The sequence below is a fragment of the Podarcis pityusensis genome, assembly GCF_964106645.2.
Source record: "Podarcis pityusensis genome assembly, chromosome: 13".
Taxonomy (NCBI): domain Eukaryota; kingdom Metazoa; phylum Chordata; class Lepidosauria; order Squamata; family Lacertidae; genus Podarcis; species Podarcis pityusensis.
In genome coordinates this window covers 53045951-53062295 of record NC_138038.1, presented here as the reverse complement: position 1 = coordinate 53062295, position 16345 = coordinate 53045951, and the positions used below count along the sequence as shown (strand labels likewise).

Sequence of the window (16345 nt, the reverse complement as noted above, 5' to 3'; positions counted from 1 at the left end):
AGGGACTGAGCAACGGGAGCTCACTCCATCGCAGGGATTCGAACCGCCGGCCTTCCGATCGGCAAGCCCAAGAGGCTCAGTGGTTTAGACCACAGCGCCATCCGTGTCCTTTTCTCTCTCTATATTGTTTTTAAAAAGTGGATCTAGGGCAGGAGGTGCAAAACTCTTTGTTCGCCTCGTAAAACTGCACAGAACACCTTTGCGCAACCGCCACGCATCGCAAGGAGGTTAGAAAATGCCTTTTTCTCCAAAGAATGCTTTTTCTTTTATTACCCACAATGGTAGCCATCGTATAAAAAAATGCTTGTTTCCGTTATCTCGGCCCCAGTGTAGAAACCTGCCCCCCCTGCCCGCCCACCAGAGCCCCTCCTTCCCCTGTTCCACCTCCCTCTCCCTTGGGGGGGGGCGGGATAAAAACCAGAACACATTATCCACTAACACAAGTAACCAACAGGGCGAGATAAAGCAGAGGGAGAAGCTGGGGGGGGGCAGGAGGGTAATTTATGCTGCCGCCCCCCCTGTGCCCGCCTTCCTGGTCCCTCGTTTTTGGACTCTACCCCCGCCCCCCCCCCGTCGAACTGGAGCGGAACATGTGCAGAGGGCATGTTCGGTGATAAGAAACTTCCCCAATCCCACCCGCTCGCCCTCCATCCCACCCATCCGTCGTGTGTCTCCCCCCCCACCCAAAAAAACCCCCGCAACTTCCCCAACAGAACCAACCTGGAGAAAGGGCCCTCTGGAGGTCGGTTTTAAATACGAACGAAACAAAAATGAGAGACCAGGAAGAAGAAGAAGAAGAAAAAGAAGAAAGGGGAGGGGGATTTAACTCGGGTTAAAAACGACACCCCCCGCCCCCCAAACGAGTCCGCTTGTTAAACCTCAACGAGTTCCAGTGACCTAAAGACGCCCCCTCCCCGCTTTCCGTACACCCCAAATCGGATGCCTGCTGTCAAGCTGGAGGAGGAGGAGTCGTGTGTCCGGCCGTCCAAGTCGGTCTTTGGGAGGGTGTGTGTGTTGTGTGTCTATGAGTGTGTGTTGTGTTTGTATGAGTGTGTGTGTGAGCTCGTCACGCAGTGAGCTTGCAGTGGCACAACTCCTTGTACATCTGACGGCGCAGTTTCGGCATGTCCTGCTGCGTGAAGGAGAAGGGGAGGCCCAGCGCCAGGAATTTGGAATACTGGAAGAGAAAGGAAAGGAGGATCAGCAATATATACCTAAGAGCATCATAACAGCCTGCTGGATCGGGTCCAATGGCCCATCATCCCGGTCTCACAGTGGCCAGCCAGGTGTGTGTTAGGTAAGGTCAAGGACCCCTGGACAGTTAAAGGTAAAAGGAGCCCTGACCATTAGGTCCAGTCATGGCCGACTCTGGGGTTGCGGCGCTCATCTCGCTTTATTGGCCGAGGGAGCCGGCTTCCGGGTCATGTGGCCAGCATGACTAAGCCGCTTCTATCGAACCAGAGCAGCGCACGGAAACGCCGTTTCCCTTCCCGCCGGAGTGGTACCTATTTATCTACTTGCACTGGTGTGCTTTCGAACTGCTAGGTTGGCAGGAGCAGGGACTGAGCAACGGGAGCTCACCCTGTCTGTGGTTCAACCCACAGTGCCACCCGCGTCCTTGAGGTAAAGGTAAAGGGACCCCTGACCATTAGGTCCAGTCATGACCGACTCTGGGGTTGCCGCACTCATCTCGCTTTCAGGCCGAGGGAGCCGGCATTTGTCCACAGACAGCTTTCCGGGTCATGTGGCCAGCAGGACTAAACCGCATCTGGCGCAACGGGACACCATGATGAGTGCCAGAGCGCACGGAAACGCCGTTTACCTTCCCGCTGCAGTGGTACCTATTTATCTACAGTCATACCTCGGGTTGAATATGTTTCAGGTTGAGCGTTTTCAGGTTACGCCCTGTGGCGACCCAGAAGTAACGGAATGCGTTACTTCCGGGTTTTGCCCCTCGTGCATGCGCAGACGCTCAAAAGGACGTCACGCGCATGCACAGAAGCTGCAAATCGCGACCCGTGCATGCGCAGACGTGGGTTCACATCCAGAGGTACCACTGTACTTGCACTGGCGTGTTTTCCAAGCCAGCAAGCGGGATTTGAGCAGCGATGCCGCGTTCCTGTGCTTTCCCCCCTGCAATGATCATTTCTCGTCTCATTGGGATAAGTTTGCCATTCCTATAAAAGCTGTTCAGTTCTGTACGTAATCGGGACACCTGACAGATCAGCTCGGAAGAGGGTCTGTTGTCGCCTCTTACTTGCCTTTTCTCTGCCCCCCCCCAATCCCCAAAGGCCACAACCTTTATCGCCACACCCCCTTGATAATTTGGGTCGCCCTTCTCCTGAACCTTTCCCAAATGCGACCGCACCATTCTCTCTTTTAAGGACTTTAAATCGCAATGAATGCACTAAAAAAGAAAAAGCTCTGTGAGGGTCCAGCTCAAACCTTGCCACGTAGGGAAACAGGAAGGTTCTATCCACCTGCCCTGATTATGCACATTGGAGGACGACCTCCCTAGAGGGGAGGTGCAAAATTCCTCCAGGGCTGGGACTGACTGTTCCTGCTGCCCACCCCACCCGCAGAAAATGGCTTCTGAGATTCTGCCAGGCCTGGACTGACCACGCAAGTGTTTTGAAGCCTGTTGTTTCGAAGTAAAATCTTGACAGACGGGAGGAAGGGACAAAGGCAGAACAGCCTCGTGCGCGGCCCACAATACGAGCTGCCGTTGCTGCAAACAGGTTGCCTCCTGACCACCCTTTTATTTGCGGGAAGGGGGAAATCCCGCTTTCTGGCTGCAAATTTGATGATGCTAATTTGCCTGAATTATTTGCATTTAATTATTATTATTATTAATACCCGACCCATCTGGCTGGGTTTCCCCAGCCGCTCAGGGCGGCTCCCAACACAATACAGTGGTACCTCGGGTTAAGAACTTAATTTGTTCCGGAGGTCCGTTCTTAACCTGAAACTGTTCTTAACCTGAAGCACCACTTTAGCTAATGGGGCCTCCCGCTGCAGCCGCCGCTGCGCGATTTCTGTTCTCATCCTGAAGCAAACTTCTTAACTCGAGGTACTATTTCTGGGTTAGCGGAGTCTGTAACCTGAAGCGTATGTAACCTGAGGTACCACTGTATTACAAACATGATAAAACATCAAATATTAAAAACTTCCCATACAGGGCTGCCTTCAGATGTCATCTAAAAGTCAGGTAGTTGTTTATTTCCTTGACATCTGGTGGGAGGGCGGTTCCACAGGGCAGGCGCCACCACTGAGAAGGCCCTCTGCCTGGTTCCCTGTAACCTCACTTCTCGCAGGGAGGGAACCGCCAGAAGGCCCTCGGAGCTGGACCTCCATGTCTGGGCTGAACGATGGGGGTGGAGATGCTCCTTCAGGTATACTGGGCCTCTGAAGCCGTTCAGGGCTTTAAAGCCACCTTTATGACGTTCACCTGAAAAGCAGTGTGTGTACGCAGACATGCGCATCTGCCGACCCACCCCAAGCCACCCTGGGCTCCTTTGGAAGAAGAAGAAGAGTTTGGATTTGATATCCCGCTTTATCACTACCCTAAGGAGTCTCAAAGCGGCCAACATTCTCCTTTCCCTTCCTCCCCCACAACAAACACTCTGTGAGGTGAGTGGGGCTGAGAGACTTCAAAGAAGTGTGACTGGCCCAAGGTCACCCAGCAGCTGCAGGTGGAGGAGCGGAGACGCGAACCCGGTTCCCCAGATTACGAGTCCACCGCTCTTAACCACTACACCACACTGGCTCTGTTTGGAGAAAAAGGTGGGATGTAGATTTAATTAAATGGATAGGGTTTTTTTTTGCAACAGAAACGCTTAGAGCAGCGGCTCACAACCTTCATGGGCACAAGGACTCCCTTTTAACCTCGCAGGCCTTCACATAATGATTTGTCGTAGCTTTACAGACTCTGTTAACAGCGAAAACACAGCCATGGTGTGGAAGGTTTTAAGATGGCTGCTTGGCTGCCTTTCCAGACCCAAGTCTCCGGATCATTCTTTTGAAAGAAGTGCTTGGTTTTTGAAAAGGATGAGTTACAGTGGTACCTCAGGTTACATACGCTTCAGGTTACAGACTCCGCTAACCCAGAAATAGTACCTCGGGTTAAGAACTTTGCTTCAGGATGAGAACAGAAATCATGCTCCGGCGGCACAACGGCAGCAGGAGGCCCCATTAGCTAAAGTGGTGCTTCATGTTAAGAACAGTTTCAGGTTAAGAACAGTTACAGATAGGTAGCCGTGTTGGTCTGCCATAATCAAAATAAAAAAAATCCTTCCAGTAGCACCTTTAAGACCAACTAAGTTAGTTCTTGGTATGAGCTTTCGTGTGCAAGCACACTTCTTCAGATACACTGAAACAGAAGTTGCCAGATCCTTCTATATAGTGAGAAGGTGGGGAGGGGTATTACTCAGAAGGGTGGTAGGAATGGGAGATTGGCAGATAGCTGGGATGAGCCTGCTGACGACTCTTAACGACTGTAATGGGTCTTACAGGAAAAGGCAAGGGGTGAGACTAAGCCATTTCTCACCTTCTCACCCCTTGCCTTTTCCTGTAAGACCCATTACAGTCGTTAAGAGTCGTCAGCAGGCTCATCCCAGCTATCTGCCAATCTCCCATTCCTACCACCCTTCTGAGTAATACCCCTCCCCACCTTCTCACTATATAGAAGGATCTGGCAACTTCTGTTTCAGTGTATCTGAAGAAGTGTGCTTGCACACGAAAGCTCATACCAAGAACTAACTTAGTTGGTCTTAAAGGTGCTACTGGAAGGATTTTTTTTATTTAGGTTAAGAACAGACCTCCGGAACGAATTAAGTACTTAACCCGAGGTACCACTGTACTTGACATGTCAGAATGTCCCAGCAAGGAAGGTACTTCCATGTAGGAATTAATAGGAAAACTGCATGAGTCTGATCATCTCACACAGACAACAGATGCAACAGAGAAAGCATTATCAACCGGGGTGGGGTGAAAGCAGATCTTATATGTAAGATCAGAAGCGATTACTGCATGGTTTGGTATGCCCTTCCATGCAGGGTCTTTATAAAAGGTAAAATGCCCTTCAGAGGGAAAATACAAGAGCAACATATAGCTCGTACGCCTGAATATTTATTTTTAAATCACCTCCTATCCTGAAAAGATATCTCACAAACTAAAAGTAACTGAAGGGAAAGCGCATGAATGACTGCTTTTTAAATATATGGCATGGTTTTATCTCTTGCAGAAAGATTGAGGCACATGGCTGCATAGTGCCATCAGTTTATGCAGATGTCTGCTTCATTTAAGGCTTTATTCCCTATAATAATGGAACTCACAGGTAGAGAAAACTACCGTATTTTTTGCTCTATAGGACGCACTTTTCCCCCTCCAAAAATGAAGGGGAAATGTGTGTGCGTCCTATGGAGCAAATGCAGGCTCCTTGGCTTCAGCGATAGCAACGCAAAGCCTCCAAAGCGCAGAGGGAGCGCTCCCTCTGCGCTCTGGAGGCTTCGCGTTGCTTTCACTGAAGTCTGGAGAGCGAGAGGCGTCGGTGCGCACCAACCCCTCTTGCTCTCCAGGCTTCAGGGATAGCTGCCTGAAGCCTTCAGAGCGCAGCGCGAGTTCCCGCTGCGTTCTGGAGGCTTCAGGTTCCTTTCGCTGAAGCCGGGAGAGTCTTGCTCTCCCAGCTTCAGCAAAAGGAACCTGAAGCCTGCGGAGCGCATCGGGAACTTGCGCTGCGCTCCGAAGGCTTCAGGGATAGCCACGCGCAGTCCCTCCGGCAGGGAGAGGCAGCCTCTCCCTGCCGGAGGGGTTGCGCACAGCTATGGCACAAGCCAAGACAGCGAGTGGGATGGATCCCGCTTGCTGTCTTGGCTTGTGCCATAGCCGTGCGCAACCCCTTCAGCAGGGAGAGATTGTGCGCAGCCTGTACGCTGCTCTTTGGGGCTGGAGGGGAAAAAAGAATTCCCCCCCCTCTAAAAACTAGGTGTGCCCTATGGTCCGGTGCGCCTTATGGAGAGAAAAATATGGTGTGTGTGTATGTGTGTGTGTGGCTTATATGTCTTTATTATCTGTAAAGGAAACCACTGTGCGAGCCAATACTTTACTATCCCTTCGAAGCTGCCCTGGCTCTTTATAAATTTGTCCTTCCGGGCTGTGATGCTTTCTGGTTTAAAATTTTCGATTCTTTCTTTTCTTCCTTTTCGCCTAGGCAGCCATAAGAACATAAGAAGAGCTCTTGGATCAGGCCCGTGGCCCGGCCAGTCCAGAATCCTCACAGTGGCCAACCGGATGCCCATCGTGGGAAACCCGCAATCAGGATTCGAACGCAAGAGGCGCTCTCCCGCTCCTGCGGTTTCCAGCGACTGCTACCCAGAAGAATTGGTGCCGCCAACTGTGAAGGCTAGCAGCCATCGATAGCCCTCCCCACACCCTCCACAAATTTGTCTCATCCCCTTTAAAGCAATTAAGGTCGGTGGCCATCGCTGCGTCTGGTGGGAGGGAGTTCCACAGTCTAACCCTGCGCTGTGTGAAGAGGGACTTTCTTCTATCTGTCCTGAGTCTCCCCAGCATTCAGCTCCCTTGGTTTTCCACCACCTGGGCAGCATGAATGTCTATGGCCAAGGGGACCGGGGGCAGCTGATGGATAAGGCAAGGGGAAATGGCACCTTTTCCCCTCTGAAAGCCATAAAGTGTCTATTGTTTTTTTTTTTGGAACCTCAAGACCCCTCCTGCCCGCCCCCCCGCCTCACCTGCAAGACGAAAGCGCCGCAGTCGCTGTCGTTGTTCTGCCTGGCGATGTTCTGGAAGGAACGAAAGGGAGATCGGGTCAAGGCGAGGAGGGAGAACAGCAGAACCAAATGACTATCCCTCTCCTGTCAGGGAGGTCTGCTTTGCAGTCCCGCTCTGGGTCACTGGCTCCCTCGTCCGCTTGGAAATCAAGAGAGACTTGTACAAAACCTGCCCCCCTGATTTCCCCATTTCTTTTCTTTAAAATTTTTTTTTTAAAATTCATTTTTCTTTTTCATTCATTACGCACATCTCATCATAGCTGTCAACTTACAGATTTGAAAATAAGGGACCAGCAGCCTCGAAAATAAGGGATCAGCAGCCAAAATAAGGGATTTTCAGGGCACAGGTATGTTCGACTTCTGAGCCCCTCCGTGCCAAAGGCAGAAAGCCCAGCCAGCAGCCAAAGGAAGCCTCACACGGTGGTTCCCACAGCGCAGCAACCCGGCAAAGGGGATGCAGCAAGGGAAACCACCGTCACTTCTCCGCTGGGAAGCGCTGAGCGAAGGCGAGTCCCCAGGCAACGCGGCCGATTTGATTGGCACAAGGCATGCAAGCTCCACCCCCCAGTCGTTCTCAGACTCCTTATTGGGTGAGCAACGCAGCCAAGCAACACAGTTGGAGCCTCCCTCCTCCCTGGCTGGCAGGAGGGAGAGGAGCTGCTTCCTTTGAAACCCGGGAAATTTAAGGGACATCATCAATAAGGGACAGCAGCGGGACACGGCACTGGGATAAGGGACTGTCCCACCAAATAAGGGACGGTTGACAGCTATGCATCTCATATTCGTAACATTTGCTATGCATTCCTTCCTCCCTCCCCTCCTGGGCTTCCCCCAACTTCCGCTTCTGGTTTGTTTCTCTTTTCACCCCCTTTGCTGCCTCGACACCCCACTACCCGTGGGGCTTTTATTTGGGGGGGGTCTAACCCTGGCACTCACCCCCACAGCTCAAAACCCCCGGTGACGGTCGTCTTTTAGATGGGTGACTCACACCGCGTCGCCATTTCCCTTCGCAGACAAACTGGAAATCCTGACCATTTCTCTGAAGAGCATTCTGCATTGGTGCAAACCCTGGTAACTCCATTCTTTGCGCTAATCAGCCGTTTTTGGCCCAGTTATTGTGGGTTGGACCATGGGCATAGCTCCATTCTGCTCCCTCCGCTGAGCGAATGGGGAGGAGAGATACTACTCACCATCTGAAAAACCCCTTTCCACCCGTCTCTGAAGTCCGGACGGTTCTTCTTGTCTGCTTCGGCCTGCAGGTATCTGCAGATGTGCTGGGGGGGGGTAAGGAGAACAGTCAGGTTTTGAGTGTAAGCATGTACATTGGGAAGCGTGGTCCATTTCTCAGCCTCCTTCCTAAAGGGGCAGGATAGCTAGACCACCCTCACCCCCTCCTCTCAAGCCCATTATGTTTTTGCGCATGCTGGAAGCCGCCCAGAGCGGCTGCGGCAACTCACTCAGATGGGCAGGGTACAAAAAACAGAATTATTTTTACTATTAAACCACTTGCAACATTGCTACCCTTGAAGCCAAGGCAGCTGTCTACCAGCTCCATCTGGGACGCAGGATGAGACCCTCCCTGCCCGCAGACTGTCTGGCCAAAGTGGAGCATGCTCTGGTTATCTCCCGCTTGGACTACTGCAATGCGCTCTACGTGGGGCTACCTTTGAAGGTGACCCGGAAACTGCAACTAATCCAGAATGCGGCAGCTAGACTGGCTGAGACCACATAACACCAGTCCTGAAAGACCTACATTGGCTCCCAGGACATTTCTGAGCACAATTCAAAGTGTTGGTGCTGACCTTGAAAGCCCTAAACGGCCTCAAAGGCCCAGTAGACCTGAAGGAACATCTCCCCCCCATCGTCCAGCCCGGACACTGAAGTCCAGCTCCGAGGGCCTTCTGGTGGTTCCCTCCCTGCGAGAGGTGAGGCTGCACAGAACCAGGCAGAGGGCCTTCTCGGTGGTGGCGCCCTCCCAGTGGAACGCCCTCCCACCAGATGTCAAGGAAATAAATAACTATCTGACTTTTAGAAGACATCTGAAGGCAGCCCTGTACAGGGAAGTTTTTAATGTCTGATGTTTTATCGTGTTTTTAATATTCCGTTAAGAGCCACCCACAGTGGCCTGGGAAACCCAGTCAGATGGGTGGGATATAAATCAATCAATCACCATCATCATCATCATCAAGCCCTTAAGGCACCGTTATGCTAGGAGGCCCCCATCCACTCTTCAGTCTTTGGCCTTGAGAGTCAGTGTGAGCGCTGAATTAGGAGCAAGGGGACCCGGGTTCAAATCCCCAGCCGGCCACAGAGCTCGCTGGGTTCGACCCTGGGGCCTGTCGCCTTCTCTCAGCCTAACCCACCTCACAGGTTTGTGGGGCTCCTTGCTTATGGCCCGGCCACCCAGGCCTTTACCTTGGGGCACCGCCGGTTGAGGGTGCGCTGGGAGTCCAGGTACGTGATTTTCTTCTGCTTCACTTCCACGCAGATCAGAGACCAGTGGACCTCCAGGTGGATTGGAATGAGGAGGAGCTCCTTGTTGAAGATGTCCACCTGTTTGTTTGTAAAACAATACAGCATTCTAAAATCAATTCGTTATAAAATCAGTTTAAATCAAATTACACAAATAAAAAACACAGACAGAAAAGACAAACAATACGAACAAATTCTTGCCATAGCCTTATTTTTCTAAACATTGTTAGGTGAGCTTCCCCAAGTCCCACCTATTTGATTTTCATTTTAACTTCATCTTTAGCAGTTTACATATATCACAACCATCTTTTTTTTTAACCATACTTAAAATAACTTCACATTTTATCACTTACAAATAATACTATTTTGAAATACCCTGTCTTCTACTTCTAACCCTACAGCCTATATCCACTTCCAAAGCTATTCTGAAGTTTAAATATTTAAGATGTCCACCTGTTAAGGGGCAGGCACACGGGGTCAGACTCAGCAGCCCCTTCCCAAAAAGTTCTCCTCTGCCTCCACCGTCCCCTGAGGACCTCAAAGGGTCATCCAGTCCAACCCTCTGCGTTCCCTCCTCTTGGACGTTCGGCAATACAGGAAGTTGCCTCGTACGACCTCAGATTTTCGGAGCCTCCAGCACAGTGCTGCCAGCACGGACTGGCAGCAGGGGCTCTCCAGAGTCCCAGACTCCGGGTCTGTCTCCGTCCTACTCAGACGCACTCTCTGGGGATTTAAGATCCCTTTCTGAGAGCAGACCACTGGTTCATAGGAACACCAGAAGCTGCCTTGAACAGCATCAGACTGTTCGCCCTCCTAGCTGTCATGGATTGGTTGGACGCACAGAAATGGTGCAGGGAACTAGCTGGGGGACCCCCAAGCGAAGAAGGCTCAGAGAAGTGTTAGAAACTGAGATATGAAAGCTAGGAGCTCAATGGCACCTTAAACCTAGGTTATGGGCACAACAACGGAACGTCTAGGTGCGCTTTTTCTTTATATCAAGAATACAAAGCTGAAAACAAATGAACGGCAGCTAAAATACAATGTTCGTTTTCAATGTTACACATGTGGTGGGCATGCAAGAAAATTAAAGAATTCTGGAATGTAATTTATGATGGGCTAAAAAAATGATTAAGGTATCCTTTATTAAAAAAACAACAACGGAGGCTTTTCTCCTAGGGATACTTGGCCCAGAAATACCGAAAACTGCGGGAGAAATATTCTTATATACTACGGTAGCAGCAAGAATACTTCTCTGAGTGAATTGGTAAGGAGAGAAAGTCCCAACTGGCGAAGTAAATTGATGGAATTTGCAGAGCTGGCAAAAATGACAGACAAGTTGAGAGGTAATACTGAACAAACAATTATTAAAAAATGGGATGTGTATAAAAAGTATCTAAAAGATGATTGTACTAACATAAAGTCAGTGGCAGGACTTGAATGACTTCTGTGAAATGATGGATAATAACAAGAGAGGATATTAATGATGATTAAAAAGAAAACGGTGACTAACAGTGCACCAGATAAAATAAGCAGTAAATACAGGATGGGGTGGAAGGAAGTCATTGGGAATCTAAGAAGAATGGATAGTGAACAAACTATGTGGTTTTCTTTTTATATGTTTGTTTTAATTGTGTGTGTGTGTGTGTGTGTATACATATATATATATCTGCCTGTCATATCTTTTTAACATCAATAAATCTGAAACAGCATTTCAGAAAAGCTTGAATCCAAAAAATAAATTTTAAAAAATTATGTTTGTTTTTCACATGGTCTAGTCCTTCCCCTGCCCACCCCCCTAATATTCTTAAGAGGGTCTCTTCCTCAGTCTTCAGAGAGTAGCTGGAAGTGGGGAGGCAGAAAAAGCTCCTCCTTTCCTTCCACTCCGCAGTTTTAATCTGAAATCTCAGGCGCAGGATTGTGCCCAGAGCTCAGAAATGTCTTGTGCTAATGAAATTCCCTGTCGCAAATCGTGCCAGGAACAACGGGAGTTTCGAACACCGGCTCAGAGTCCTGAGATTGATGGTGGGACAATGATGAGTGGTTACAAGGAGAAGCCTGGAATGAGGAGGTGTTGAAAGCTGATGAGGTAACAGGGTTTAGGGAGCAGGGAAGAGTCTGTGGCAGAGAGCAGTCCAGAATCGGAGGCAGAAGCTGAAGGAGAGGAGGGAGGCCGAGGGGCAGAGAGGAGTCCGGCTGGGGAAGAGGCACGGGTGTCTCCCCCTCCTGCTACAACCAGCTCCCTTCCTTGCTTGTCTCCCAGGACCTGAAGAGGGCGGAGGAGAGGTTCGCTGCTCACAGACACAGTCTTCTGATCGCTTGGGGAAATGTCTACGTCTATCCCCACGCAGGTGGCGCTGTGGGCTAAACCACAGAGTCTGGGACTTGCCGATCAGAAGGTCGGCGGTTCAGATCCCAGCGACGGGGTGAACTCCCGTTGCTCGGTCCCTGCTCCTGCCAACCTAGCAGTTCGAAAGCATGTCAAAGTGCAAGTAGATAAATAGGTACCGCTCCGGCGGGAAGGTAAACGGCATTTCCGTGCGCTGCTCTGGTTCGCCAGAAGCGGCTTAGTCATGCTGGCCACATGACCCGGAAGCTGTACGCCGGCTCCCTCGGCCAGTAAAGCGACATGAGCGCCGCAACCCCAGAGTTGGCCACAACTGGACCTAATGGTCAGGGGTCCCTTCACCTTTATACATACACAATGGGACGCGGATGGCGCTGTAGGTTAAACCACAGAGCTCAGGGCCTGCCAATCAGAAGGTCGGCGGTTCGAATCCCTGTTGCTCGGTCCCTGCTCCTGCCAACCTAGCAGTTCGAAAGCACACCAGTGCAAGTAGATAAATAGGTCCCACTCTGGCGGGAAGGTCAACGGCGTTTCCGTGCGCTGCTCTGGTTCACCAGAAGCGGCTTAGTCATGCTGGCCACATGACCCGGAAGCTGTAAGCCGGCTCCCTCGACCAATAAAGCGAGATGAGCGCCGCAACCCCAGAGTCGGCCACGACTGGACCTAATGGTCAGGGGTCCCTTTACCTATCCCTCTGGAGAGGAGGGGACTGAGGCAGCTGTGGGGAAGGTGGGGGATTTCAGTCTCAGCAATTGATCCATGGGGCAAGACCTACCAGGGATGAGCGGCTGTGTTCATTAGGCCTGCCGCTCAGCCAAGTCCAAGCAGATTGTGTTCTTGCCAATAAGACATCAGCTTCAACTTGAACAGTGTTATTTGCTGCCGGCTCGCTCCGGACACTAGCTCAGCAGCGGCTCTGCCAGATTTCAGCAGGGAGTCCCTCCCAGCCATACCTGAAGTTGATGGCAGGAGTTGAACCCAGGACCTTCTGCTTGCAAGGCCACTACCACCAATCTATGGCTCTTCCCTGGCTCCGTGTTTGTCAATTTTGGGTGGCCAACTCCCTTCATCTCCTGCCATCTTGGCCCACCCAGACGCTTAGAATGTTAGTGAATTTTCTATTCTCTTTTTAGTCTATTGCTGATTTTATCTTCTGAACATTTCTTACTCTTCTTACTGGTGATTTTATTGTTTCATTCTCTTCGGAAACCCCTCTGAGGCCTTCCACCCTGCCTAAATCGAGTGGCGTATAATTTATTTGTTGTGTTTTACTAAAAAATAAATAAATCTGCACCCCGCCTTTCGCTCTCTGCTCCTCCACCCTGCGAAAAGCACCGGAGTAGAGAATTCTTGGAAGCCACTCACGTTTTTGGTCCAGCGCTTGACTCCCTCATACCCCTTGGTTCGTAGCTTATCGTAGAAAAAACTGTTGAAGAAATGAACCTGGTGGAAGAGAAAACAAAGTCGCTTTGGGTCCATGAAAGAGGCGGCACGGTGTGGGGCCGAAGGGGAGGGAAGCGCCAGGGCAGGAAGCAAGTCAAAGCAGCGGGAAGAGGGTGGTGTCACCCCCAAGTTGGACCGACCTGCTAGATCCCAGTCATTTCTAGTGTGTATACAAGCCCGTGCCAATCTGGCAATCTCGCGTCCCAGAGGCAGTAGCGCCGTGTAGCAGTTAGAAGGCTAGGACTTGGGAGACCAGGGTTCAAATTCCCACTCAGCCGTGAAGCTCACTGGGTAACCTTGGGCCTGTCGCTGTCTCTCACAGCCTAACTTATCCCACAGGGTTCTTGCGGGAATTAAATGGAGAAGCATGTACAAGTGGTACCTCTGGTTATGAACTTAATTCGTTCCGGAGGTCTGTTCTTAACCTGAAACTGTTCTTAACCTGAAGCACCACTTAATAATAATAATAATAATAATAATAATAATAATAATTTTTATTTATACCCCGCCCTCCGCAGCCAAGGCCGGGCTCAGGGCGGCTAACAAGCAATAATAAAAACAAGTTGAATGAATACAACTTAAAAACAAAATTAAAATACAACATTAAAATACTGAAACATTAAAATATTAAAATGTAGCCTCATCGCGGGAGGAGAAAGGAAAAGAAAAAAGAAAGAGGGGGAGGGAATCAAATTGGCTCCAAGCCAAAGGCCAGGCGGAACAACTCTGTCTTACAGGCCCTGTGGAAAGAAATCAGATCCCGCAGGGCCCTGGTCTCATGAGGCAGAGAGTTCCACCAGGCCGGAGCCAGAGTTGAAAAGGCCCTGCCTCTGGTTGAGGCTAATCTAACTTCCTTAGGGCCCGGGACCTCTAGGGTGTTGCTATTTATGGACCTTGAGGCTCTCCGTGGGGCATACCGGGAGAGGCAGTCCCGTAGGTACAGTGGTACCTCGCAAGACGAATGCCTCGCAAGACAAAAAACTCACTAGACGAAAGGGTTTTTTGTTTTTTGAGCTGCTTCGCAAGACGATTTTCCCTATGGGCTTGCTTCGCAAGACGGAAACGTCTTGCAAGTTTGTTTCCTTTTTCTTAACACCGTTAATACAGTTGCGACTTGACTTCGAGGAGCAACTCATAGAATGCGGTGTGGTAGTCTTTTTTGAGGTTTTTAAAGACTTTGGTGATTTTTGAAGCTTTTCCAAAACTTTCCCGACACCGTGCTTCGCAAGACGAAAAAAATCGCAAGACAACAAAACTCGCGGAACGAATTAATTTCGTCTTGCGAGGCACCACTGTACGGGGGTCCTAGGCCGTGAAGGGCTTGAAAGGTCAAAACCAGCACCTTGAACCCGACCCTGTACTCCACCGGGAGCCAGTGCAGCTGGAAAAGCACTGGGTGAATATGCTCCCATGGCAGGGACCCCGTGAGGAGCCTCGCTGCAGCATTCTGCACCCGCTGGAGTTTCTGGGTCAGCTTCAAGGGCAGCCCTGCGTAGAGTGGATTACAGTAGTCAAGCCTGGAGGTGGCCGTCGCATAGCTAATGGGGCCTCCCGCTGCTGCTGCGCCGCCGGAGCACGATTTCTGTTCTCATCCTGAAGCAAAGTTATTAATCCGAAGTAATAATTCTAGGGTAAGCGGAGTCTGCAACCTGAAGCGTATGTAACCCGAGGCACCACTGTACATCGCTTTGAGCTCCTTTGAGAAAAAGGCGGCGCAGGTAATGACTGATTTGCTTGGGGGTCACGTTCTGGAACCCCTCTCACTTCTGGGTTCAGTGTGATGTGCGTGCGAGCAGTCGTGCATGTATTGGACACGCCTAAGAAGGTTGCTGCCTGCATATAAATGTACCGCAATTTCTTGCTCTATGAGACTCACTTTTTCCCTCCTAAAAAGTAAGGGGGAATGTGTGTGCGTCTTATCAGTGGCGTAGCGTGGGGGGTGCCAGGGGGGCCGGCCGCACCGGGCGCAACATGGGCGGGGGGCGCGCTCGCACTAGCAGCTCTCTGCCCCTACTAAAATCCACAGGTTAGGGAGCCCGCGCTCGCTCGGCTTGGCGAGGAGGTCGCGGAAGGGGGAGAGCGAAGCCTTCTGCCGCGGGCAAAAAAAGGAGAGGAAGCCGGGTGGGCGGGCGGGCGGGCTGGCTGGCGGGGGTCTGGCTGCGCCTGCTGCTGCCGGTGCAGGGCAAGGCAAGCAGAGCGAGGAGGAGAGAGAGGGGAAGGGGGGGGAAGCAGCTAGGAAACGCTGCGGTGTGGAGGAGGAATCAATTAAGGAGAGAAAGCGAAAAGCCTTGGAGAAAGGGAAAAAAGGAAAGAAAAGAGGCAGCTCCAGGAGAGCGCGGGGGAAAGAGAAGCCTCGCTGCTGCTGCTGCTTGGGAGAGTAAATTACTGTACTTGCCTTGCCCCGGGTTAGGGGGCGCAAATTATTTGCCTTGCCCCGGGTTAGGGGGCGCAAATTACTTGCCTTGCCCCGGGTGCTGATAACCCACGCTACGCCGCTGCGTCTTATGGAGCGAATGCAGGCTGCGCAGCTATCCCAGAAGCCAGAACAGCAAGAGGGATTGCTGCTTTCACTGTGCAGCGATCCCTCTTGTTGTTCTGGCTTCTGAGATTCAGAATATTTTTTTTCTTGTTTTCCTCCTCCAAAAACTAGGTGCGTCTTGTGGTCTGGTGCGTCTTATAGAGCGAAAAATACAGTAGATACTGTAACTAATAACAAAGAGGTTTGCAAAGGCTGCGGCAGGTTGGCGACCGTTCCATGAGCACCACCAAGTGGTGATAAGGGAGAACGACAGCCGCTCGGGTCCATCGGCTCAAACCGTCTACAACCTTTCCAGATCCAGCACCCTTTTTTCAGCGCAGGATGGCACCTTGTAGAATCCCACAGGGCCGGCCTTTTCCCCCTCGCCTCTCTTAGTCTCTCCCTGTCGTTCTCCTCCTTTCTCATGGCAACGAAGAGGATGAGGTGGGTGCTGCTGCTAGCGTGACTCTCCAGAGAGGTCAGGTCACCCTCACCTGCTGGAAGAATGAAGCTCCCTCTCTCTTGGTCCATGCCTAACTGAGATTCAGCAGAGGGGCTACTTCAGCAAGGAACAAACTGCGATCTTCTCCTACAGGACGCAGCGACGGCCACCAGCTTGGATGGTTTTAATCGGACAAAATCACAGGGGACGAGGCTATCATTTCATCGCACTTTTTGTAATTTGGTTGTAAACTTCCCTGAGATCTAAGGGTGAAGGGGGGTGTGTGTGTGTACAAATTTAATAAATAATAACCAGCCGCAATGGCTGTGTCCTGTCGG

At 51.0% G+C, this 16345-nt stretch overlaps 1 protein-coding gene across 1 annotated transcript in view; it reads right to left on the bottom strand.

Moving 5' to 3' along the window:
- Positions 1-240: 240 nt before the first annotated feature.
- SENP3 (SUMO specific peptidase 3) overlaps positions 241-16345 on the bottom strand; it is a 39001-nt gene continuing 22896 nt past the window's right edge. The window contains exons 7-11 of the mRNA XM_080979739.1: positions 12970-13047; positions 9204-9341; positions 7979-8062; positions 6750-6800; positions 241-1177 (exon numbers count right to left, since the gene is read on the bottom strand). Of these exons, the coding sequence (XP_080835865.1) occupies positions 1067-1177; positions 6750-6800; positions 7979-8062; positions 9204-9341; positions 12970-13047 (462 nt within the window). The 3' untranslated portion in view covers positions 241-1066. The remainder of the gene's footprint in view (positions 1178-6749; positions 6801-7978; positions 8063-9203; positions 9342-12969; positions 13048-16345) is intronic.